Raw genomic sequence first — 27,191 nt, 5'->3', positions numbered from 1 at the left:
GATGGAAAGCCTTTGGAAATGATTTTCTGAAAGTGGACTGGTGACAGTAGTTCATCCATCTGTTTACTGGAGATCTGCTGCAGGAATATGGTATTGTTGACCACATCGAAGGTTGAAGGCAAGTTAAGAAGGATGAGGAGGGACAGTTTACTAATGTCACAGTCACATAGAAACCATAACAAGTGATCGTTTTCAAAGTCATTCCATTGCTCTGATGGCAATGAAAATCAAATTGAGGGAATTCAAACACAAAGCTGTGGGAATTCTAGGTGTAGAATTGAGAGAACCAGCTGAGAGACTTCAGAGGATAAAGTAAAGTTGGAGGTGCGATTGAGCATTTGACAAGTCTAAGTATGATTCTGTATATTTACCATTTTGTTAAAAGCTCCATGTTTTTTATCCTCTCAATAAAGGGGAAGGTCCTTGCTTACACAGCAAAGAGCATATACACCTGAATTTCAGAACTATTGTACACTTGAAATCTGTCTGGGTAAACAAAACATCTACTAGCGATGGGTCACATTAAAATTCTTTTTTAATAAGATCTCATGATTCATTGACATAACATTTTCCACCCCCAACCAACCCCCACTCAAAAAAAATTATTCAACATCACACTTTTACACAGTAGAGGATTCTGTACAGGTTTAAAAAGAACGGAGCTCAGGTTCCAAGCACTGCTTAAGATACAGAGTAAAAATGAAATCTAGAAAAAAATTGTATCCAATGAACACATCTGTTTAGAGTTTACTGTACAAATAATTAGTAAGGTATTGTCTGGTGCAATATCATTGCTTTGTTGATGAATTGAAAACTGTAAGATGAAATAAAAATACTTCAATATTTTGTTAAACAAAGAGCCATTCTTTACAGGAAGTAGACCCAATGGTAAGCCTTACATTTGGGCTTATAAAAAACCTATTTACATGAAACCATTACAGTTTGTATCACGTCTACATGTACATCAGCACCGTAATGTAACAGCAGTGCAACTACAAAACTAGGTCTACTTTACTTGGTCCCTAAACACTTTTATTTAGAGGATGCTGTAATTTAACAGCTTTTAAAAACTTGTCTACTGCTGGCTACCAAATATTTCATCAAATTCTTGCATCCACCCTTCTGTTGATCCACTTTTGATTAGAGAGTCCATCAGATCAACACTGTCTGTCAAATTAGAGAAGGAGCCAGCCCCTGATTGGCTGGTATAATTGAAGGTCAAGTCCTGACTTGTGGTTCTTGTGTGATACCCTTGACCCGGGTTACTATGTGCATAGCAGCCTCCTGCCAACTGTTGGCCTGTGGCCTGGTTAAAACCAGTCATGTTGTGGACTGTCTGAGTCATGCCAGACATAACTATTTGTCTAGGTTGGTTGGTCCTTGGCTGTCCTCCAAAATGAGGCATTATTTGTCCTCCAACTGCACCAGCAGACTCAAGAACAGACTGACCCATTGCCTGGGAAAAATGCTGCTTGGCCATCTTCGATTGACCAGGTTGCACCGGATAAGCCGATTTGTTGTTGAATGGATTGAGCTCATTGTTAGCCTGAGTTCTGTTGGGCATGTTTTGTAAACTATGTTGCTGCCAACTCTGAGCCGGAGAACCAGAACTTGCCATTAGTTGTAGTCTTTGAACTTGAGCCTTGGACATCTGCTGCCCTACCGGTCCTTTCACTGGTTGCTGTTGGACCAACACAGGGTTTCCAAGTAAGTTTTGTCCATAACCAGCTACCATCCCAACCCCTTGTCCTGCAACAGGCTGTTTCTGCATCTGGCTAACGTTACGTGCCATGTTCGCATTACTTTGGTTTGAATGCTGAAGAATTTGGTTCATGCCTGGACTCACACTGTACACTCCTTGCTGATTGCTCTGGGCATTATTGTAGGGCACCATGCCAATCTCTGACTGGCCAGTGGTGGCAGGCATTGCACCAGAACTTTGGACGGGTGGCATCTGCATCATGCCCTGATTCTGTGCAATCAATCTGGGACTTCTCACATTCTGGAGAGCTTGACTCCTTGCTGTCGCCAATTCCTGGGCTGTACCTGTAATGTAGAGAGATAAAAGAACATTGTTCTTTACTGCACAGTGTTAAAGATAAAACATGTTTAACATTATATTAATTCAGATCGCAATCAGATTTTTTTGTCTTACGTTAACAATATAGCATTAAGTACTTCCCACATTTCATGGTATCACTTCCATTAAAGTTTAGATGGTAATGATTTATGTCATGGTACCCTGACAGAATTCCTCTAAGAATGTGAGTACTGACATCATGAATGTTTGTCAAGCCTTTTCTTTTGAGCAGACTGGGGAGGTTTTAGATATAACTGACTGAGATTTATGTCCAGCATGACTCTTACAGATCCAAACACCACAACTCTTGGCAGGAGCTGAATAGGGTTGGTGTAGAATGTGCATTTATCTAACACGAGTGAGAAGGAATTTCCATCACACGATTTTCTGCATTACCATTGGGAGAAGGGCCCATTTGTCAGTTCCTCCACCTAAGCTCCCCATTACATCACATTGCTGAGGTCGAATGCTTCATCAATGAATTGGGGTATTTTTCTTCTGTATGGTTTTGTACTGCAGCAATTTGGATTTCATCATCAAGTTGTCAGATAAACCATTGCAAAGATATTTTATATTTTAAAATATATTCAACACCCACCCTTGTGTCACTAAGTTAACTCGTCAGTGTTTGATTTCGAACAGAAAATATCCAGTTTATCTAGAATTTGCCTTCCAAGACTAGCATCCTTTGTCTCTTATTGTTTATTCGAAACCGCATGCCATATGTTTGGCATTCATTATCTTCCGCTGGCACCCTCACCTGTCCAGCTATGAATGGAAAATCGCAATGGTGAACTCCCTGCCTATTCCTGCCTGGCGCATTGTTCAGAACTCCAGAACTTGGTACTACTGTGACAACTATTTCCAGTTATTGACTGCACTGCTCTATCCAGCTGTATTCCAGCTGTAATATTCCAAACAAAAGACTTTGAATACAGGTTCTAAAAAGACTTTTTTTTATATGTTTCATGGCCATCACATTCAGATTGAAGTGAATGTCACTTACATGTTCTTCCCAATCTTGACATTTTATTCAAACGAAATTAAGAAATACTTTAATTATTTCAATTAAAATTACAAAGAAGCTAGAAGTTTGGGTCACAATATTTACACCAAGACTTGAATAGTCAAAAGCACTTCATGAAGGAATATGTACAATTCCTTCGTCTTCAACCAATGATACTACAATGAAAAATTAGTCTATGCAACAAGTTAATCAATGTTAAACATCATCAGATCTTACTCCAAATCCAATGACTACTTGACTCTTCCCTTAACCCCCCCCCAATAGCAATGCTTTTGAATAATCTAAATATGTGTACTCAAGAGATCTCTCCTCATTCTTGGCTACAATTTTCATTTGATGACTTCCTTCAACATTGTTGGGTTCCCTCCTCACCTCCTCAAAACAAATCATAATTTCAAAAAGCATGAATTAAACTTGTTCAAAACATTTTCTGCTCCAAGACTAATTGTACAAATACTTCAACACTCTTTGCTAACTATAGCTCTTCATTCCTGGCACCAATCCACTGAATCGTTGCTGGTAAAGACTGGGAGTGAATGAATTCCTTTTGCCTTCAGATGTCATTGTGGTCTGCCTCATGCTTTGTGACAAACTGCACCACCCAGTGCACTACTCAATCACTGGGGCCAGAATGAATTTGTCATCGGATAACCCTTTGGATCTCTGTATATGTCTGTCTCTTGTTACAACCATCTGATCAAGGCGAACACAGACATTTCTCAACTTATTTCCATTGCTTTTCAAATAGCGTTTTGCACTGGAACCTCTTCACTGGTGTCATATGTGCTCTCTGGTAATGTCATTTTGACTCTTCACTTGCTTTGCTTAGGCTTTTGCTTTATTGCCCCTCTCAGTTAGGCAATACGAAAGTGTATTTAAATTGTTCCTGTTTTGCACTGTCATTGCATAAGTTCTTAAGGACTTACTCCAGTGTGTCTACATGATCGCTGACTAGCTATAGCCATAGGGAGATGGTCCTGGTAGCACAGACCAGCAAAATTTTATCCATGGTGGACCAAAAAATCTTTGGTGAGAATTGACTCAGTACAGCAACTTGTTATGCATCCTGGAGTCAAAAGGCATGGAAAGGCAGCCCTTTGCTTCCGTGGCAACCATCAAGCACCCATCCATATAAATCCCACACGAGTTTCATATCAACTCTTGCACCCCACCAACTCCTCCAACTCTTTCCACCCAACGTAATTTCTCCTGGCACTCCACCTCACGAGGGGCAATTCACATGATCCAGTTAACTTGTTGCCTAACACATCATTAGCATGTGAAGGGAAACTGGAGTACCAGGAGAAAGCTACAGTCAGACAATATCCAAAGTCAGAATTACTATAAATTTGAGCCTCTGAAGTCGTAAGGCAGCAGTGCTAGCTGCTGCGCCACTGTTCCATCTCCTATTGATCATGAAGGATTTCTGACTGTCCTCATCTGGGCTCAGCTAAAAAATGTAGCTCCTGCCATCTTTGAAAAAAGGTCCTGATATGTTGGAAATGGATACTGTTCATTGGTGACAGTCTGATTTTGTTACTTTGTGGATGTCACACAATGTTTATCTGGCTTGGTTATGACTATTTAGTTATGAATTACTTTCACCAAAACTCCACTTTTTTCTGGTTTCAAGTGCTATTCTTCCATCAGGAATTCTTTGTTTGCAGTAAATTGGTTTGAAATCAGGTTTAAGTTAATATTCATGCCTTGTATCTCATGATCCCTTACTTTACAACAGTCTAAAACATGATTTTAGGTGTCTGATTGGAAGCTGAATGCATCTTTCTGAATTTCAGTGCCAATCCTTGCCCAGTTGAACACGATGACCCATATGATCAGCTATAACTATTGGCAAGGTAAAATACTGGCTGTTCTATAACACTGTACTTTCAAAACTTCTCCTAAATAAATTTGCATACCATCTGTGCTTCTTGCAAAAGTCATTCGACTGAAATTTCTCTCATTTGTTTCTTCGCCCGTAATGGAACAACGTACTGTTGTAGCAAGCTGAATTAGTAATGAATTGCTGACCGTCAGGACCATGAACCTAAAATTGTGCTGTCACACTTATGATATCTGTAGCATTGATGCTGTCCAGATTAAATTCTCCATTGCCTGTGCGGGTTATAATCTTGTACTGATTCCTTCTTTGTTGCTTCATAGGGGAGAACTTCTGGACTGATATTACTTTCGAAGTATTGCTATTATCTGCTGCCTTGGGCTTGTAAGGTGCTGCAAGGCACCCTGTCTTCAGGCGTGAGCAGCATTTAGTTCCTAGAAAGGAACAATTAAGTGAAGAATAAATGCCATTACAGCAGTAACTCAGACATGCGACACATGCAGTCTCGGATGCTGTTCATGTTATTTTGATCAGTCTCGGTGGCTGCCTTTTGACAGCAGGCTACCATTACTTTTAGCCTTCTCTGACAATGATCAAGGGCAATGCTTTGGATGTGCAACAATGATATTTTTCCTGACCTTTCCAGCAGGTACTGATCTGCAATAGTACTGACAACAATCTTCGTCACCATCTGTCATGCGTTTGAGGATGAGCAGTAAACGAGACTGGGAGTGTTGTTTAAGTTCTAACTACTATTTTTTCTCTAGAACATTAGGAACTTCAAGACAAGGCTACATATCTTATTCTGCTCTAAAGGCAATAATTTCACTCAAAGGGCTGCAACCTCACGAGGGGCAAAATGCTGGCATTAGCATCCTTCTGCATAAAGGCGCAAATTTGTTTGGTCATTTGTGCTCTGCCAATGCAATCTCCACAGAATTCACTGCCAGGGCACAGACCTGCACTCATGTTGCATTATACATGTGTCAAATCTGAACCAGTTTAGATTTGGCACAGAATCCATGAGCTCATTCATATCAATGGAAATTATTAACACTGTGAAGAAAAATACAAGCATACATTTTTCATATACTTGTGTTTTCCTTTAATGCTTCTAACAGATTAAAAATTTATTTTGAAAGTTTCCTTTTCTATTTTTAATAATTCAATTTCTTAAACTGTTTACTTTGATTTTCACGAGCTTGTGAATACTTAAGATGCCAAGGATATTCTGAAAGATTCAAAGGAGCTTGACAGCTTTTACAGCAGCAGAACTGAAGGTTTGGCTTTGTTGTTTGTTGAATTTTCAGCCACTTTAATGTGAAGCTTGTTACCTCATTTGTCCAGGGTCAACGTGGGTTATAAAACAGTAATTGCGTGATTCTTGCAATGTGTGTGACTGACAGCGTACTTTCAACAAGTTTCGGCCAAGTGTTAGGTGCTAAGAGTGTATGCTGAATGTAAATTATATTGTAACTGGAGGATGGAAAAGTTGTTTGCAAAATTAGAAGTGTTTGATACTGATATGGGGATACTCAGGATCAAAAAGAAACTAACATCAGAGAATAGGTACAGGTGCCTGAAGACCCATATTCAGATTCAGGAACATCTTTCAAAGTTCAAAGTTCAAAATAAACTTATTATCAAACTGCATATATATCACCATATACTACCCTGAGATTTATTTCCTTGCAACACAACAAAGAATTACAATGGAATTAGTGACAAACTACACACAAACATTTCTTTCTCTCCACCGTCAGATTCCTGAACAATTCATGAAACCTTTTATTCCTTTTTTTCCACACTTTTAATTTATTTTTGTAACTGAAGAGTTTTTAAGTGTTTGCTACCGTAAAACAGCAAACTTCATGTCATTAATCGGTGATAATAAACCTGATTCTGATTCTGATTCTGAGGATGCACATGAAATTTACTGTGGAAAAATGTAAACTGTGACACATCGGTGGAGATACAAAAATACGCACACACCATTAATTGTAATGAAATTGCTAAGACTGTGGCTGGCCAGTTTAGCACGCAATTTCTCCAATCAGTGTAGATGGCAAAACCAAGTGAGATTTTTATACAGTAGCTACCCAGGCAAGATGGTGAAAAAAAATTGAAAGAGTAACCATAACCAAACAGTACAGCATCTGCTCTTTGAATAATGCATCCTATTCTGGTTGTTCCGACTCAAGGGACAAAAATGAAGCAGTATGGAGAACAGATACAAAGCTCACTCCACATGTGAAGAGAGTGACTTATGAGGGAACACTCGAGGAACCCGGGCCTTTTAGCCTGGAAATTTTGCTCCTTGTTGTTCAAGCACCAGACAAAACATCTTTGAAATTCACTATCAACTAGTAAATAGTATTGTCTCCATCTCAAACACTGTACGGTATTCTATCCTTGCAGTCATTAACCCTTTCTATACAAAGCATGCAGTCACCAGGTTTGATGATACATATATTGCAGCTGTGGTATGGGTCTGTATTTTCCTAACCATAACCTCACACCCTGTCTCCAATTTTATCATTTTACTGAGGCCAATTAACCTACTACGCTGGGAGGAAACACATATAATCACAGGACAAATGCTCAGACAGAGTAGAGGTTCAAGACTAAACCCGGATCATAGAAGCTGTGAGAAAGCAGCTCTGCTATCTGTGCTATACAGTATCTATCCAATTTTCCGTTCTGGTGCCAGGTCTGCAGCTGATTCCATAATATGTTCATTGTATAGAATCCATTCTATATCATCCATTGTGATCATGTGACTTAAACATTCAGATGTAACGTCCTGGTTAAGATTTCGACTGCTATGCTGTATGTATTTCATTTTAGCAGCTCTGTAAGAGCAGTCTGTTCTGCTGTCAGCCTGTTTGGGTTTGAGCTGAGATAAGAAGCTTTGCTGTTCAATTCAGGAATGTGCTGTCAGCAATCAGGACAGTGGAATTGGTAGAAGATTCTGGAGAACGCTGAGTTGAGCTTTTTTTTTTGGCGGGAGCTGGGAAAAGGCAGGAGGGAGGATGGCTGAGGATGCCATCCCTGTTGCACAAGGTGCTTTGTGCAGATGAATGGCTTCAGGGAGGAAAGACCAATACTCCGGCGGGAGACCCGTTTGTTCGAGATGGATTTCGAGCAACATTTGGAAGGTGGTGTGTACTTTCACCCAGTGCGTGAGTGACAGACAAGTTCAAGATGAGCTCCAACTTGTGCACATTTGGTTGTTTAAGAGTAATTGGCCCTTTTTGTTTTTTATCTTTCATGTAATAACTGTTTGCTTAAATTAACATTTTAAATACACTTTTGTAATTGTATACAGTGTACGATCTGTTATTTCATGCTGACGGGCCATTGCCAGGGGCAGTATATCACCCAGCATTCCCACAAACCGGGGTTTGGGTGGGCAAGACACCCCCACATCGGGGATTTAGTGGGACCAAAGTCGTATACACCCTAGATGTTTGAAGTCTGAGAAAGGTGCGTTTCTTGCTGCAGAGCCCAGTGGCTGTTAGCAAGGGGCTAACGAGCCGCATTTTCAGAGACGCCCAGTAAAAAGGGGTTTCACAGACATTAAAAGTGAACACATTCCCATTTATTGCTAACATTCAGATACATTTTGCAAGCTTACAATAGGGTAAGCAGATATCTAGTAGCTTTTCCTCTTTATGGTACAATGGCAGCATGTACACAGACCACTGACTTGGAGAATTCTGAGAGGGTGAAGGCTGCTCATACATCCCCTGTCTCACTTTTATAGCATACCACGTCATCAAAAGCAAGGATTCTCTCATCTGCTGGACTGCTGAAAGTTTGCTATCGGTACATTCAAGTCACTAAATATAATATATCCAATAAACAGAGGTTTATTTGTTAGATTGAATTTTCACACACATTCAAATGGAGCCAATCATCCTAATGTGATAATTCAGTTCAAAGACAACTGCATCGCAATCAGTACAGCACGATCAAAAGTATGTGAGAAATGCCTCATCAGAAGAAGAAGACATATGACATTTGGAATGAGTGGCCCTCTTCCTGATTCCCGAAGATTCCTGGTCTTTGCTGGGATATAGCTCAACAGGTTCTGCCAGATATCTAGCCCTTCATCCAAGTGACCATTTGCCAAGTGTGAACCAAGTAAGCTCCTGAACAAAATTGTACATTGCATTTTGAACCTGATCCTACTATTTCTGCTCACAAGCATGCCAGCCTGGATTGTTAGAAATTAAATCATTGACTTGAATCTCATCTGATAGTTTTTTCTGGTTCTCCTCCCATTTGACAATCTGGGGAATTTGAAGACAAACTATAACACTCGCAAGAAACGATCCAACTCATCTCTGATGGGAAATACAATATGTTCATCAGCCCCTGTGAAGAAGGCGGCAGATTAATAAAATGTGTTTAGTCAGATACTGATGAATTCTACAGAATTTCAGTGTTCACTGCCTTCTTGAATCTTCTAAACTGCCACGGTTCTAATTTGCGTCTTTCAGTTCCAGACCACCTTATGTGTTCAGTATTTGGGAAAAGATCACAAGGTGGAACTTGAGGACAAATTTGAACTTGCTATGTTGATGCGGAGGAGCTGATGGTTTCTGAGATACTATCCAACTAAAATGTTCTGTTCTGTCAGTGGGCTAGGGTATGATTGATTCTACCCACTGTCAAAGGTCACACCCTTAATCCAAATGGATTGAATTAATAAAAAAGTTATATAAATAATAAAACAGAATTAAGAAATGAAAATAAACAAATATCTTACCTGCACTTATGATTTTAACCTAATACCATGCTTGCCAGCCATTCCAAGCTGAAGAGTTGGTCCTTCAGGTTGGGATAGTTGTACTCTAACTATCAGTGGAGGGAAGGAAAGAATATGACCTTCAGCTCACCCTTTTGACCTCTGTGCTTCAATGCACAGGAACGCGTGTTAGAGATGAGACGACCGGGTACTGCGGTTAGTTGGTGGTTCCCAATCTCTACAGAATGCTCTGTAGGAGGGTTGTAGATACAGCCACCTCCATCACAGACACGACCTTCCCCACCATTGAGGGCATCTTCTAAAAGCAGTGCCTCAAGAAGGTGGAATCCATCATTTAGTATCCTACCATCCAGGGCATGCCCGCTTTTCATTACTACCAGCAGCAGGAGATACCGCAGCCTGAAGGCACACACTTAACGCTTTAGGAACATCTTCCCTCAGCCATCAGACTTCTGAACAGTCCATAGGCCCCTGGACACTGCCTCACTATTCTGCTTCTGCACTACTTATTAATTTTATTTCTATCTAACTTTTTTACGTCTTGCACTGTACTGCTGCCACAAAACAACAAATTTCACGAGATATGTCAGTGACTAGCAAACCTGATTCTGAATAGAAACGTCTGCTAAAAGAAAGACAATTCTACAGAGAGTAAGTGTGTTTGAACTGTATTTGACATACAGAGTAGCAGTACTTTTCAAAAATATAGATGGTTCTGTTGATAATTGATACCATTGTCAAGTCCCCTCATCAACAGTCTCACCAGGAGAAATAGCTTTTTTCTTTATTATTCCTACCCATCAGCTCCTTTAGTCATCCTAAATATTCCCATACTTAGAAGACCCTTTGATATTGGACTAAGCTGGAATCTAACTGGAGCTCTACAGACCTGTGAACTTCACTCACTGAGTATTCCAGCTCACTTGAGATCCAGGTTAAAATTCCATCAGCATTTATAATTAGCTTCTGTACCAGTTTTTTCAGAAATGTAGTGCTTTTTGTACCTGAGCTTCTGAACATCTTTATTCGCCAAAATCCCCATCTTTACAGATCTTTATTTGCTTTTTGACCCAAATAGGTGAGCTTGCACTTTCCTACATTAAATTCTGTATGCCATGGTGCTGCTTACTCACATAAATCTATCAATATCTCCACAAGCTTCCACTCCCATCTACATGGCTCACCTTGGTGTGCCTGAAACTTCAGAATTTTACACAGGTTTGGAAGAAGATAACTATCAAGTTTTTTTTTCCAACTAAATTCCTTGGGTTGGAAACCACTGCATCCTGGTTATTTGTGAACCTTTAATCCTAATTATCATTATTTCTGTACTTAAATTGAATTAATTTAATTCTTCCCTTTGATTTTTATTTTTCTGTATATTGCCTTCCATTTTATTCTCATCCTCTACAATGAAGATCAAATCAAGAGTGCCATTTATTTAGCTTGTTTGCCTTTTCTTCAAATTGGAACAACCCTTACACCGATCAGTATGGTACTGTGGCGACCCACTTTCTGGCACACACGAACCGGCTCACAACAGCGCGTGCAGGCACAGGGCCGGCCCCAAAAAGGGCGCCAGGCCATCTCCACCAGCAGGGGGAAAATCCCGCGCGCAGGAAGGGTCTGGGAATATGCATTCCCCACAGTAGTCCTGCCCCAGGGAGGGCGGGAACGGGAAGGTTTTAAAGCAGGCCGCGAAGTTTGAATAAATCTCTTTCATCGGAACTCTAACTCACCGACTCCGTGTGGTTATTCTAGCGCTGTGTGTAGCACACCGCTACAATTGGTAACCCCGACGGCCCAAACGATATTTGGACCAGAGATGACCGACGCTGCATCTGTTCACGCAGTTTCATTAAAACTGCCAAGCTTCTGGACGCTGCAACCCCAATTATGGTTCGAACAAGCAGAAGCACAATTCCACATTCGGCAGATAACCTCGGAGTCCACTCGCTACTACTACGTGCTGAGCTCACGCGACCAGGAGACAGCTGCACAAGTTGAGGAGTTTATACAGTCGCCCCCGGAGGACGGCAAATACACAGCATTCAAAGCCCTGCTCATAAGGACTTTCAGACTCTCACGGCGCGAATGAGTACGCCGCTTAATGCACCTGGATGGTTTGGGAGACAGGCCGCCGTCAGCATTAATGAACGAGATGCTGGCCCTGGCTGAAGGACACAAACCCTGCCTCATGTTTGAGCAGGTGTTCCTAGAGCAAATGCCCGAGGACATATGCCTGCTGCTGTCCGACGCAGATTTCAGCAACCCCCGGGAGGTGGCGGCCTGAGCAGATGTGCTGTGGAATGCCAGGAAAGAGAGAGGGGCGTCCATCACACAGATCACCAAGCTGCGACCCCAACGAACAATGGTGTTTCTACCACCAGTGGTGGGGCACAGAGGCCCGCCGCTGCAGACCACCCTGCAAATTCCCGGGAAACGCCAGGGCCAGCCGCCGCTGATGGCTACGGCGGCCATCAGGACAGCCTCCTGTACGTCTGGGACAAGCAGACGGGACGCCGCTTTTTGGTCGACACCAGAGCGGAGATCAGCGTCTTACCTCCAACGAGTTACGACACCCGCAACAGAGAACCGGGACTCACCCTGAGGGCCGCAAATGGCAGCACAATACGAACCTACGGCACCCGCACGGTGCAGCTACAGTTCAGCTCCAGCCGGTTCACGTGGGACTTCACACTGGCCGCCGTGGCCCAACCACTGCTGGGGGCAGATTTTGTACGAGCCCACAGCCTGCTGGTCGACCTGCAAGGGAAGCGATTAGTCCACGCCAAGACTTTTCAAACGTTCTCCCTGGGTGAAGCACAGTTGCCAGCCCCACACCTGGACTCCATCACGCTGTCTGACGATGAATTCACCAGGGTCCTGGTGGATTTCCCATCAGTACTGACACCGCAGTTCACGGCAGCCATGCCCAGACACGGAGTACAGTACCACATCCCGACCCAGGGACCACCCCTCCATGCCCGTGCTCGAAGGCTTCCCCCGGACAAGCTCCGACTGACGAAGGAGGAGTTCAGGAAGACGGAGGAACTGGGATCATACGACGGTCCGACAGCCCATGGGCCTCCCCCCTTCACATGGTGCCCAAGGCAACGGGGGTCTGGAGACCATGCGGTGACTACCGCAGACTGAACGAGGCTACAACGCCAGACCGCTACCCTGTGCCGCACATTCAAGACTTCGCAGCAAACCTACACGGCGCAAGGATCTTTTCCAAGGTAGACCTCGTCCGGGGATACCATCAAATCCCTGTACATCCGGACGACATCCCCAAAACAGCACTTATCACCCCATTCGGACTTTTTGAATTCCTCCAAATGTAGTTTGGTCTAAATAATGCCGCACAGACTTTCCAGCAGCTAATGGACGCGGTGGGACGCGACCTGGACTTTGCACTCAGCTATTTGGACGACATCCACATAACCAGCAGTAGTCGGCAGGAGCATCTGTCCCACCTCCGCCAGCTCTACTCCCGCCTGAGCGAATTCGACCTTACAATCAATCCAGCCAAATGCCACTTCGGACTCGACACCATCAACTTCCTGGGCCACAGGATTACTAAAGACGGGGCAACCCCACTGCCCTCCAAGGTAGACGCGGTCCGCCACTTCCCCCGACCCAACACAATCAAAGGCCTGCAGGAATTTGTGGGTATGGTGAATTTTTACCACCGTTTCCTCCTCTCAGCAGCCCGAACCATGCGCCCCCTGTTCACCCTGATGTCGGGTAGGGGCAAGGACATTACCTGGGACGAAGAGGCCGCAACCGCTTTCGTTAAAACCAAAGAAGCCTTAGCAAACGCCGCGATGCTAGTGCACCCCAGAACGGACGTTCCTACTGCCCTCACGGCGGACGCATCCAACACAGCGGTCGGTGGAGTGCTGGAACAACTCATCGAGGGTCGCTAGCAACCCCTGGCGTTCTTCAGCAAACACCTACGACCACCCAAACTCAAATACAGTGCTTTCGACCGGGAGCTATTGGCACTATACCTGGCAATCCGGCATTTCAGGTACTTCTTAGAAGGTAGGCCCTTCACCGCATTCACAGACCACAAACCGCTTACCTTTGCGTTCACTAAGGTGTCCAACCCCTGGTCGTCCCGCCAGCAGCGACATCTGTCCTACATCTCCGAGTACACGACGGACATCCGGCATGTCTCTGGAAAGAACAACGTCGTGGCGGACGCACTTTCCAGACCTACCATACAGGCCCTGTCCCACGGGTGGACTATGCAGCTCTGGCAGAGGCACAGCAGGCAGACGCTGAGATCCCCAGTTACAGGACTGCGGTCTCCGGTTTACAGCTTCAAGACCTCCCCGTAGGTCCAGGTGAGAGGACCCTACTGTGTGATGTAGCTACCGGCCAACCCCGCCCCGTCGTCCCAGCAGCCTGGCGCCAGCGGGTTTTCGAGTCCATTCATAACTTAGCGCACCCCTCCATCAGGACAACCGTCCGGCTGGTCGCCAACAGGTTCGTGTGGCATGGACTTCGTAAGCAGGTCAGTGAATGGGCCAAAACGTGCATGCAGTGCAGACCGGTTCACCAGATGGCCAGAGGCAGTCCCGCTCACCGACACCACCTCCGAATCCTGCACCCGAGCACTGATCGCAACCTGGGTAGCACGCTTTGGGGTACCGGCTCACATTACCTCCGACAGGGGCGCCCAGTTCGCCTCCAGCCTGTGGTCAGCTATGGCCAACCTTTTAGGAACACAGCTACATCCCACAACTGCCTACCACCCACAGTCGAACGGACTAGTGGAGCGTCTCCACCGTCACCTGAAGTCGGCTCTCATGGCCTGCCTGGAGGGGCCTAACTGGGTGGATGAACTTCCCTGGGTCCTGCTCGGAATCCGCACGGCGCCCAAGGAGGATCTACACACCTCGTCGGCCGAGTTGGTGTACGGCGTGCCCCTGGTAGTCCCAGGAGAGTTCATACTGGCCCCAAAGGGGCAAGAGGAAGAACCCACAGCAGTCCTGGACAGACCACGGGAGAGGCTCGGTAACCTGGCCCCCATACCCACTTCACAGCACGGACAGAGCCCGACCTGCGTACCCGAAGACCTGCAGAACTGTAAGTTTCTTTTTGTACGACGGGGTGGACACCGGGCACCGCTACAGCGGCCCTACGAGGGGCCGTTTAAGGTGATCAGGAACAACGGGTCCACGTTCGTGCTGGACATTGGGGGGAGAGAGGAGGTTTTCACAGTGGACCGACTCAAACCGGCCCATATGGACTTGGCGCAGCTGGTCCAGGCTCAGGCACCGCGGCGCAGGGGCAGACCTCCCAAACAGAGGCCGATCCAGACTATGGACATTGGGGGATGTATCGCCGGTTCTGGGGGGGGGGGGGGTTATGTGGCGACCCACTTTCTGGCACACACGAACCGGCTCACAACAGCGCGCGCAGGCAGAGGGCCGGCCTCAAAAAGGGCGCCAGGCTATCTTCACCAGCAGGGGGAAAATCCCGCGCGCAGAAAGGGTCTGGGAATATGTATTCCCCACAGCAATCCTGCCCAGGGAGGGCGGGAACGGGAAGGCTTTAAAGTGGGCCGCGAAGTTTGAATAAATCTCTTTCATCGCAACTCTAACTCACCGACTCTGTGTGGTTATTCTAGCGCTGTGTGTAGCACATCGCTACAGTACCCCATTATGCCCAGCATGCCTTTTTCTTTTAATACATTTCTTAAAATCTGTAGTATTTCCACTCTTCGTGTGTGCTATGTTACCTTGTCAGGGTATACATAATATTGTGCTCACTGACTTGAGCAATGGAAACAAAAATCGGTGCCATTCCACTCAAAAGAGTAATTGATTTGAGTTGTGATGGAGGATTTGGCTGATGTCCTGTCATAATCTAAGTGGAAATGCTGAGGAAAAAGCACAAGAAGCATTTTCTTCTGAGGTTCCCGCTGAAGTTACAGTGGGAGATCGGGAAAAGCCCTGCAAAAATTCTCTGTGCTGCAGTTCCTGTCAGAAAATCGTTGTCGACATTCTAGGGGATATTACAGGGCCCAATTTTACTGCCTCATGTCATCGGGTAGCTTGCTGAGAGTCAATATCACAACCTCACGAATAAGGAATGGCTGGAGTACCAATAGCCACGGTACAATGCATGAGAATGAGCCAATCTTTTGGAAGGAGAAGAGGAGGGGGAGTGAAAATCAATGGGTAAAAAGCAAAACAAAATATAAATTTTCTTATCAAGAGAAGCATTGAAAATGAGGTATGACAGTTGGGCAGAGTAAGGGCTACAACAGTGTAGTATGATTAAACGTTTTTACTGAGTCGTGTTAGTAACGGTACACCGTGGGCAATTTATAGTCCAGGAGCAACAAACCAGGCCCACTGAGATGAAAAGATGTGCACTTGAAAGCCCGTGCCCAAAAGAGAGTGTCACTCACACACTGGAGGCCCAATCGATTGGCTGCATGTGCCTTGCCACATTCTTGCAATTGGTCTAATACGGTACATGAGGTACTTACAAGAATAAATGACTTCATTCTTGTGCAGTCCATTAATTCAATATTTATAATTAAATCAAAATAGTTGTAAGGAGAAACTACTTCACCGTTGTATATGGGAGCACTGTTGAAAGACAGTAGAAAATTACTACAAGCATTAGAAGTATGGTAAGTTCTTGTGGTAAGTAATCTGTTGTCAATGAGTGTTCTGACCAGAATTTCACTGTGAAACAAATCGAAATTGAATCAGAATCAGAATCAGGTTTAATATCACTGGCATATGTTGTGAAATTTTTTGTTTTGTGGCAGCAATACAATGCAATATATAATAATTTTAAAAATTACAATAACAAATATATATTTAAAATAAATTAAAGTAAATGGGAATGGATAAGTTGTTCTTTTGCGTAAATGCAAATATGAAAAACTACACTGGAATGGTCTAAAATTATACCACAAAGAATTGCAAATAACTTGAACTGAGATGTTAGCTGTCCTGTGCTATCACCAGTGGGATCATCAGTTCATCTGCCACCTGTCTTCAGCAGTTTCGGCCCGCTTATGATCAGGACTCCCTCGAGGTGGTGGGCCAGCAGTGCTGAAGCACCACCTCCCACTGGTGAATTTAAAAACTTGGCATCTGCCTCTATCAGAGTTGTTAGCATATAGATCTATGAAAGGTTAAAACTTCTGCCTATAATTCCACTCATGGCTCTTTTGAGCTGAGGTACAAAATAATATCAACAGATATATGCCTTTGGTAAAATAGTTGAGAAAAGACATTCAGACAGATGCCTGAGGCACTTTCAAATACTAGAGGGCATAGCTTTAAGATGAGAGGGGGAAAGTTTAAAGGAGATTTACATGGCAAAGTTTTTACACATTATGGCCTGGAATGCATTGCCCCCGGAGGTAGCAGAAGCAGATACAATGGTAATGCTTGAGGTGTTTAGACAGGCTCATAAACAGCAGAGAATTGAAGGATATGGACTACGTGCAGGCGAATATGCAGTTTAAATTGGCTTCATGGCCATCATGGGCAAAAGACCTGTTCCTCACCTACCCGCTCTATGTTCACTTGATAAGCTGGTATCCTGCATTCGAGCTAAAGACTTTAGAATGAAGACTTTTCAATAGCAGCTATGGTACTAACAAGTTCAAATAATGCAGGGTTACTTTGTCCCTTCTTGCAGGTATTTAAGCAAATGGAAAAGTAAAGCACTCTACTTCCTACTCACTTAGACAGCGGCTGATTCAGTAGTTTCATGTAGTTCTGCAGACACCAACTAAAGCTCAGTTAAATTTTTTTTAAACTGCAGATGCTAGAAATCCAAAATAGTAAAAAAAAACAAATGGTGGAAATATTCAAAAGGTCAGGTGACATATGAGGGCAGAGAGACAGCATTAATGTTTGAGGTCCAATACACTTTGTGAGACCTACTCCACTGTCCTAATTTGCTTAGTGATATCTCTTGTGAAGACTGGGAATGATTAAAAGCGCTATACAAATGCAAGTGGCTTTTCATCTGTGAGAGTCAAAATAATCAGTGATGGCATTATTTTCAGTTGGGCAGAGTGCTGAGGAGAGGAGAGGTATCATAGCACATCTCTGCTCACCACCACGAACATCAAGTCTGAATATAACATTTCCTCCTTAGGGTGATCTAATTGGAACAAATCAAATAGCTGTACGTTGAAACCAAGTGGACTGAACTACTTACATATAGTGAAGTTATTCCTGCACTGACAGTACCTTAATAATTAAAGTCTTGCAGAACAACTTAAGGTTGGATATAATTCCATGTAAAATAGTATTAAATTAAAAAGAAATTCACATAATTTTTAAAGAGGTTATTCTCTTAACAAATGTAAAGCACTCTTAAAAACTGACAAATATGGCATGTGAGGTATCTCTCCAAGAAGACCCTCAGTGGCAATGAAGTTCTAGTTGTTTTGAGTTACTGCGGTTTCACGAATTTCACTGATGAGTGAATCATTGTGTTGGTGTTAACGTTTAGTTTCACAGTTCTCTGCAAATCTATCTGAAGACTCTGGCAAATCCCAAATGTGAAATGATTCATTCAGCAAAGAGGCGATTTCACAAATAACAGAGATCAAAATTTGCACGTGGCCCAATCCCTGACCGTGCCCCAGGTGGGAACCTGTTCTGGTAAAACATGTGTCAGGATGAAGAAGAAAGATAAGGTCAGACTCTGCCACTGCAAGACTCAGCTGAAACATACCCCCAGCCACTAACCATTTTCCTTCAACATTACATTGGCATTCATGTCGTGCAATTTATTGTTGGTGTAGAATTCACAGGGCAATGCCATGATAAGGTAGATCAATTGGCTGTTGGCACAATGGCAATACATGTGTTACAATCAGATGGTGGGTAGAAAAATGGATTGTGCTGGGGAAAAGCGTGCAATTAACTAAACATAAGAGATTCTACAGATGCTGGAAATCTTGGGCAGTACACATACACAAATTCAACAAATCCCTCCCCCCTCTCCCACCCACTCACCTTCTCTCTTACCTGGTTTCACCCATCACCTGCCAGATTGTACTCCTCCCCCTCCCCCTCCCCCACCTTCTTCTTCCTTCTGCACCCTTTCTTTCCTGTCCTGATGAAGGATCTCAGCCTGGAGCGTGACTATTTATTCCCCTTCATAGATGCTGCCTGACTAGCTGAGTTCCTCCAGCATTTTGTGGTGATTAACTAAGCCTGTATGTCACTCTGCCCCCTCCCCAGCTGCCTATCACCTCCCTCATGGTTCCGCCTCCTTCTACTACCCATTGTGCTTTCCCTTATTCCTTCTTCACCTTTCCTGCCTATCTCCTCCCTGCTTCCCCTCCCTCACCCCTTTATCTTTCCCTTTACTGTTTTTTCACCTGGAACCTACCAGCCTTCTCCTTCCCACCCTCCCCCAACCTGCTTTATAGGGCCTCTGCCCCTTCTCCCTACAGTCCTGACAAAGGGTTCTGGCCCAAAACGTCGACCGATCTTTTCCACGGATGCTGCACGACCTGCTGAGTTCCTCCAGCGTGTTGTGAGTGTTACTTTAACCCCAGCATCTGGAGAGTATTTTGTGTTTGCATTGAGAACTTGCGTTCCCGTCTCGTTGCTGTGACCGGCCATGGTGGTACCTATCTTAAAGTAACTTCAGAGGTGCAGTTCCAGCTGAAAAGTAGCTGGTGCCAATTAAAGCCACAGAGACACAAGAGACTGCAGGGGCCAGAATCTGGAGCAACGAACAATCTGTATCGGGGATTTGACCTGAACTGTCAGTTATCCCTCCCTCAGATGCTGCTCAACCTGCATTCCAAGATGGGAAGGAGGAGGAGGAGAAGATGGCGGCACGACGGCAGCGCGCGCGGCCACTTCGGTGGTGATGTCTGTTATCTGTCAAGTAGGGGACCGTGCACAATTCTGATTTGATGGAGACGGATGTGAGAGTATGGAGGAACATCTGGAAAACTTCTGAAATGCCCGCTTCACTGCCACTGCTACTGTGTGGTAACCGGAATCTCCGGAGCAGAAGGCCCCGAGATCCTCGGCTTTGCTTGTTTCAGCAGCCGGGGCAAGGTCGAAGGTGCTCGGCAGAGGATGGCGCTTGGGTGGCTGTATCGGAGAGGCTGGTTGGAAGCTCGAAGTTTTCGGACGGATGGACTCAGTGTTGACTGTGGTCGGCTGCTTCCAAGGCATCGGCAAGTTGACGGTGCCTGGAGGTTTATGGCAGGGAGTTTCTCCCTTTTGCCTCCTGCTATCGGGGACTCAGGAGTCGATGGACTCGGGGACTTTTGAGACTTTTTTACCATGCCCACGGTTTGTTCTTCATCAAATTATGGTATTGCTTTGCACTGCTGTAACTATATGTTATAATTATGGGGTTCTGTCAGTGTTAGTCTTTGGTTTGTCCTGTTTTCTGTGATATCACTCCGGAGAAACATTGTATCATTTCTTAATGCATGTATGCATTTCTAAATGACAATAAAAGAGGACTGAGTGTTCTCATAATCTAATCTAATCCTGATACTTGGGAAACTTGGTGGAAGTCATGTTGAATAAGGGAAGAAAGAAGAACATCCAGCTTTTGTGGTGATTACCTAAATCTGTTTAACTTGATGCGTAATTCTTTTAACTTGTTTAACTTGGTTGAGTTGTTTAACTTGGGTTTATAGTTCTGGGTCCCATTATCAGATATTCCAGGGGTCAAAACTGAAGTTCAAAGTCTGCAGGTAGATCAGAAGTCCAGAAGCCAAAGCCTGGAATTGGAGGACTGTCTGCATGGTTGGGAAGTAGGAAAGGGACTTGGTTTGTTGTTGTTGTGTTCCATAAACAGAGTGACATAGATGCACTTACTGTATCTACTAAATGTCTACCCAGATTAACAAAACCCTGACACTCACGGACATTGCTGTTTCAAGGATGGAGATGGATATGGATATCTTTCCACCGTATGCTTCAAATCAAATCAAAATTAACCCACGCAGGAAATGATGTAAAAAAACAGCTTACAGTATTTAGCAAAAATCTCAGGCACCCTGTCTATATATGTGTATGTGCCGAAGACTTTTACATAGTACTGCACAAGGTGAAAGCATCTCTTTTATAACTTCTTCCCTTACACTTGGGATCCCACCTAGGCTTAGGTCCCAACTGTTACACAATAAGAGAGTGAAGAAGATAGATCCCATTATTTGATCTGGTGCTCACCAAATGTCATCAAAGGGGTAAGGTGGGGGGCGCTCTGCACATGGTGAGTGAATGGTTACAGGTGGTCTGCAGTCAGAAAAGAGTTAAGATTAGCTTGGGTGCAGTTCCACAGATGACAAGATTGCACATGTTCTAGAGGACTAGGTGAAGCCTCTCTCCATCATGTTACTTGGAGCTCACTTACGTTAAATGAGATGATTCAGAATAGACCCAGAACCTCAAATCACTGCATTAATGAAGCATGTTGGGACTTGTTCATCCATCTTCAGTCAGAACCGCCAGTTGAATGATCTATCTCAGTCTCCTACTAAGGCTGCAATGTCACAGAAGCTAGTCTTCAGTCAATCTGATTCACTCCATGTGACATCAAGAAATGGGTGAGGATATTCCATGTAAGAAAGACAATGGGAGTACGCAATCGCCTAGCTGCAGTGACAAAGATCAGTCCTCAACTGTGCTAAAGCAGAGCATTGTACAAATCAGCAAATTTGAGGCATTGTAATAGGAGCAATATAACAATCATCCGGGACTTTAATCTCCAATACATAGACCGAGCAAATCAAAATAGCAGTAACAGTGTGGAGAATGAATTCATGGAGCTACAAGAGCTTAATATATCGAACAACTAACAAGGGAACATGCTATTTTAGATCTAAAATTGTGTAATGCATTAATAATTTTGTAGTTAAGATGCCATTAGGAATGACAGAATTTTGAGTGAAGATTGAAAGTGACTTAGTTCAATGCAAAATCAAGTTCTTAAATCTAAACAAGGCAAACCACTGGGAAACCGGATTGAAAGTAAGCAAGCAACAACAAAACTTGGTGTACAGGAAATAGATATCCCTTCAAGGCACGCACACAAAAACAGGAAATGTGGTCCAGCAATACCGAACAAGAGATGGTAAAGATATTATTGATCAAAGAAACATGAGCAGTAAGCCTGGGGATTCGGAACATATCAGAATTCAGCAAATTCAGAAACCAATGTAAAATATGAAAGTAATCTCACAAGAAACATAAAAACATTTTACAATTTTAAACAAGAGAATATCTGCAGCTGCTGGAAATCTAGAGACACACACACAAAAATGCTGGAAGAACTCAGCAGGCCAGGCAGCATCTATGGAAAAGAGTAAACAGTCAACCTTTCGAGACCCTTCTTTGGGACATGATGTAACCTCAACGTCATCAGGATTTAAAATGCTCCATTAATATAAAAGAAGAAAAAGGTAAGCATAAGTTAATGCAAAAATAAAAAGGCCAAGAGAAGAAAAGATATATAGGTGAACAGGGAAATGACAGAGAAGTTAAACAAATATTTTCCATCTTCATGAAGCAAAACACTGAAGACCTCCAGGAAATATTAGGGAGAATCAGATGTAGCGTGAATGAGGAATGGAAAGAAAATAGCATTAAAGAAATTAATGGGACTGAAAGCCAATAAATCCCTTGGCCTGAAGTCTTCCATCTCAATGTTATGTTAGGTGGCATTGGAGGTAATAGAGATTGCCACCTTCCAGAATTCCCTAGTGTCTAGAATGGTTTCCACAGTTCAAAAGACAGAATGGTTCTCACAAATAAAAAGGTAGCAAGTGTAATGCTATTATTTGAGAAACCCTGAGTGCAGAGTGTAGGCTTCAGATCGTTGATAGGTGACCACCAGATGAAGTAAGAGGAGTAAGCAGTTAGTGCAGAGCTTCCCTGTGGCCATTCCCCTCAGCCTGGAAGGGTAGTGTCAGGCAGAGCAATAGTGACAGTAGTTAGGGTCATGGCCAGGAGATTCTGTGGCCATCATAAGAGATTCCAGGACGGTGTACTGCCCAGGTGCTAGGGTCCAGGATGTCTCAGAGTGGCTGCAGCAGCTTCTCCAGAGGGAGGGTGGCCAGCTAGATGTTGTGGTGGACATCTGTAGAAAGGGGGAAGAGAACCTGAAAGGGGAAAGGGAGTTAGGGAAGAGGCTGAAGAGCAGGACATTGCAAGGTAATAAACTCTGGATTGCACCCAGTACCACCTGCCTGTTAGGGCAGCAATAGTACAGATGAATGAGTGGCTGAGGAGGTGGTGTAGGGGACAGGGTCTCAGATCCAGGGTCTGGATCATCCTGATCTCTTTCGTGGAAGGTGTGACCTGTACAAAAAGGACAGGTTGAACCCGAGGGGGACCAATATCCTTCAGGCAAGTTTGCCGATGGATATATTTAACATCTCTCTGGAATGTTCCAATATTCCTCCAGTGTCCAAGGTGGGAACCATCATTCCAGTGCCAATGAAGGCAACAGTAACCTGCCATAACGACTGTCGTCCAGAGGCATTAACGTTAACCATTACGAAATGGTTTGAGTGGCTGGTCATGAAGCCATATAAAGCCTTTTTCCCAGCGACATTGAACCCTTTCCAGTTGACTTATCGCTCAAGTCAATCCACTGACGATGCCCTCTCCTCTGCCCTGTCCCACATGAAAGACAGGGTCTCATACACCAGAGAGCTGTTTATAGACTTTGGTTCGGCATTCAACATCTTCATACCCCAGAAACTGGTGGGGGAAACTGTCCTCGCTGGGTCCAAACACCTCCCTCTGCAATTGGATACTGGACCTCCCTCTGCAATTGGATACTGGACCTCCCTCTGCAATTGGATACTGGACCTCCCTCTGCAATTGGATACTGGACCTCCCTCTGCAATTGGATACTGGACCTCCCTCTGCAACTGGATACTGGACCTCCCTCTGCAATTGGATACTGGACCTCCCTCTGCAATTGGATACTGGACTTCTTAACAGCAGGACCACAGTCAGTCCCTGTGGGCAGCAACGTCTTTCGTCCCATTGCGCTGAGCACTGGTGCTCCCCAAGGCTGTGTGCTCAGCCCGGGGCTGTTCACACTGCGGATGCATGATTGTGTTCAGGGATCCAGCTCAAACCGTGTCGTCAAGTTTGCGGATGACACAACAGTTGTTGGCCTTATCAAGAACGATGACGAGACAGAGTGTAGAGAGGAAGCGGAGCAGCTGGTGAATTGGGGCGAGAAGAACAACCTAAGCCTGAATGTGGAGAAGACAAAGCGAGTCATTGTAGACTTCAGGAGGGTGCAGACGAACCATCACCCTCTGCGAATACATGGCTCCTCTGTAGAGAGAGTTAAGTGCATCAGGTTTCTGGGAGTTCACATCAAAGATGATCTCACCTGGTCACTTAATATCAAATCCCTGAACAAAAAGGCACAGTAGTGCCTCCACTTCCTAAGAAGATTGAGGCAAGCAAGGCTCCCCCCAGCATCTTAACTGCATTTTACAAGAGTACCATTGACAGCAACCTGACAAGTTGCATCTCCATCTGGTATGACAGCAGCCGAGCACTGGACTGGAAGACATTATAAAGGACTGTGAGAACAGTTGAGAGGATTATAGGGGTCTCCCTACCATCCATCGGGGACATTATCAGGAATGCTGCATATGCAGAACTCTTAGTATTATTAGTGATCCCACCCACCCATCCATCCAACAAGCTCTTTCAGTTCCTACCATCAGGCAGCAGACAACGGCGCATAAAAACAAGACCGGTCCGGATGGGAAACAGTTTCTTCCCCCAGTCCATTAGGCTTCTGAACTCCCTACTGCATCGTATTCAAAGTGTCATTAGTTCCAGTACAATATTTAATATTAATGCACTTTAGTTTGTTATTTATGTGTGATTCATCTGTAGATTTTATCCCTACCTTCATAAGTACTCGTGTGTTATGTGTACTACTGTGCTTTACACCCTGGTCGGAGAAACGTCTCGTTTCTATACATTATATGGTTATATACTTTATATGCATGTATGTAGATAAATGACAATAAACAACTTGACTTTCTAGAGCAGTTGGGGAGGGTTTAAGCTAACTTGGCAGGGGGATGGGAACCGGAGTGATAAGGTTGAGGATAGGACGGTTGGTATACAAGTCCGTGCACTCTGCGGTGAGATGTGAGGAAGGACAGGCAGATGATAGGGCAAAATTACAGTCAGTGGGATACACTGAAGTGTAATATGAAGGCAAGATCAAAAAGGGTGATGAATACAGGACCAAAGATGTTCAATTTGAATGTACTCAGCATACAAAATGAGGTTGATGATCTTGTAGCACTGTTAGAGATTGGCAGGTATGACATAGGTAGGAAAAGGGATGAGGTCCTGAAAGGAAAATATAGGGAGCTAGGAAGGGAGTTGAGAAAAAGGACCGCAAAGGTAGTAATCTCGGGATTACCGCCTGTGCCACGCGACAGTGAGAGTAGGAATGCGATGAGGTGGAGGATAAATGCGTGGCTGAGGGATTGGAGCAGGGGGCAGGGATTCAAGTTTTTGGATCATTGGGACCTCTTTTGGCGCAGGCGTGACCTGTACAAAAAGGATGGGTTACACTTGAATCCTAGGGGGACCAATATCCTGGCAGGGAGATTAGCGGGGCCTACTGAGGTGACTTTAAACTAGAATGGTTGGGGGGTGGGAATCAAATTAAAGAGGCTAGGCGTGCGAAGGTTAGTTCACAACAGGGGGTTGGGAACCAGTGCAGAGAGACAGAGGGGTGTAAAGTGAGGGTAGAAGCAAAAAGTACTAAGGAGGAAAGTAAAAGTGGCAGGCCGACAAATCCAGGGGAAGCATTAAAAAGGGCCACTTTTCAGCATAATTGTATAAGGGCTAAGAGAGTTGTAAAAGAGCGCCTGAAGGCTTTGTGTGTCAATGCAAGGAGCATTCGTAATAAGGTGGATGAATTGGAAGTGCAGATTGTTATTAATGATTATGATATAGTTGGGATCACAGAGACATGGCTCCAGGGTGACCAGGGATGGGAGCTCAACATTCAGGGATATTCAATATTCAGGAGGGATAGACATGAAGGAAGGGGAGGTGGGGTGGCGTTGCTGGTTAAAGAAGAGATTAATGCAATAGAAAGGAAGGATATAAGCCGGGAAGATGTGGAATCGATATGGGTAGAGCTGCGTAACACTAAGGGGCAGAAGACGCTGGTGGGAGTTGTGTACAGGCCACCTAACAGTAGTAGTGAGGTCGGAAATGGTATTAAACAGGAAATTAGAAATGTGTGCAATAAAGGAACAGCAGTTATAATGGGTGACTTCAATCTACATGTAGACTGGGTGAACCAAATTGGTAAAGGTGCTGAGGAAGAGGATTTCATGGAATGTTTGCGGGATGGTTTTTTGAACCAACATGTCGAGGAACCAACTAGAGAGCAGGCTATTCTGGACTGGGTTTTGAGCAATGAGGAAGGGTTAATTAGCAATATTGTCGTGAGAGGCCCCTTGGGTAAGAGTGACCATAATATGGTGGAATTCTTCATTAAGATGGAGAGTGACATAGTTAATTCAGAAACAAAGGTTCTGAACTTAAAGAGGGGTAACTTTGAAGGTATGAGACGTGAATTAGCTAAGATAGACTGGCAAATGACACTTAAAGGATTGACGGTGGATATGCAATGGCAAGCATTTAAAGGTTGCATGGATGAACTACAACAATTGTTCATCCCAGTTTGGCAAAAGAATAAATCAAGGAGGGTAGTGCACCCGTGGCTGACAAGAGAAATTAGGGATAGTATCAATTCCAAAGAAGAAGCATACAAATTAGCCAGAGAAAGTGGCTCACCTGAGGACTGGGAGAAATTCAGAGTTCAGCAGAGGAGGACAAAGGGCTTAATTAGGAAGGGGAAAAAAGATTATGAGAGAAAACTGGCAGGAAACATAAAAACGGACTGTAAAAGCTTTTATAGATATGTGAAAAGGAAAAGACTGGTAAAGACAAATGTAGGTCCCCTGCAGACAGAAACAGGTGAATTGATTATGGGGAGCAAGGACTTGGCAGACCAATTGAATAATTACTTTGGTTCTGTCTTCACTAAGGAGGACATAAATAATCTTCCAGAAATAGTAGGGGACAGAGGGTCCAGTGAGATGGAGGAACTGAGCGAAATACATGTTAGTAGGGAAGTGGTGTTAGGTAAATTGAAGGGATTGAAGGCAGATAAATCCCCAGGGCCAGATGGTCTGCATCCTAGAGTGCTTAAGGAAGTAGCCCAAGAAATAGTGGATGCATTAGTGATAATTTTTCAAAACTTGTTAGATTCTGGACTAGTTCCTGAGGATTGGAGGGTGGCTAATGTAACTCCACTTTTTAAAAAAGGAGGGAGAGAGAAACCGGGGAATTATAGACCGGTTAGCCTAACGTCGGTGGTGGGGAAACTGCTGGAGTCAGTTATCAAGGATGTGATA

At 44.2% G+C, this 27,191-nt stretch overlaps 1 protein-coding gene across 2 annotated transcripts in view; it reads right to left on the bottom strand.

Moving 5' to 3' along the window:
• Positions 1-523: 523 nt before the first annotated feature.
• Positions 524-27,191, bottom strand: part of maml3 (mastermind-like transcriptional coactivator 3) — a 515,499-nt gene continuing 488,831 nt past the window's right edge. For both annotated transcript variants that reach the window (XM_072256202.1, XM_072256201.1), the window contains exon 5: positions 524-2,046. In XM_072256202.1, the coding sequence (XP_072112303.1) occupies positions 1,076-2,046 (971 nt within the window). In that variant the 3' untranslated portion in view covers positions 524-1,075. The remainder of the gene's footprint in view (positions 2,047-27,191) is intronic.

This window comes from Mobula birostris, chromosome 4 (assembly GCF_030028105.1).
Source record: "Mobula birostris isolate sMobBir1 chromosome 4, sMobBir1.hap1, whole genome shotgun sequence".
Classification (NCBI taxonomy): domain Eukaryota; kingdom Metazoa; phylum Chordata; class Chondrichthyes; order Myliobatiformes; family Myliobatidae; genus Mobula; species Mobula birostris.
This window is presented reverse-complemented; position numbering and strand designations above follow the sequence as displayed.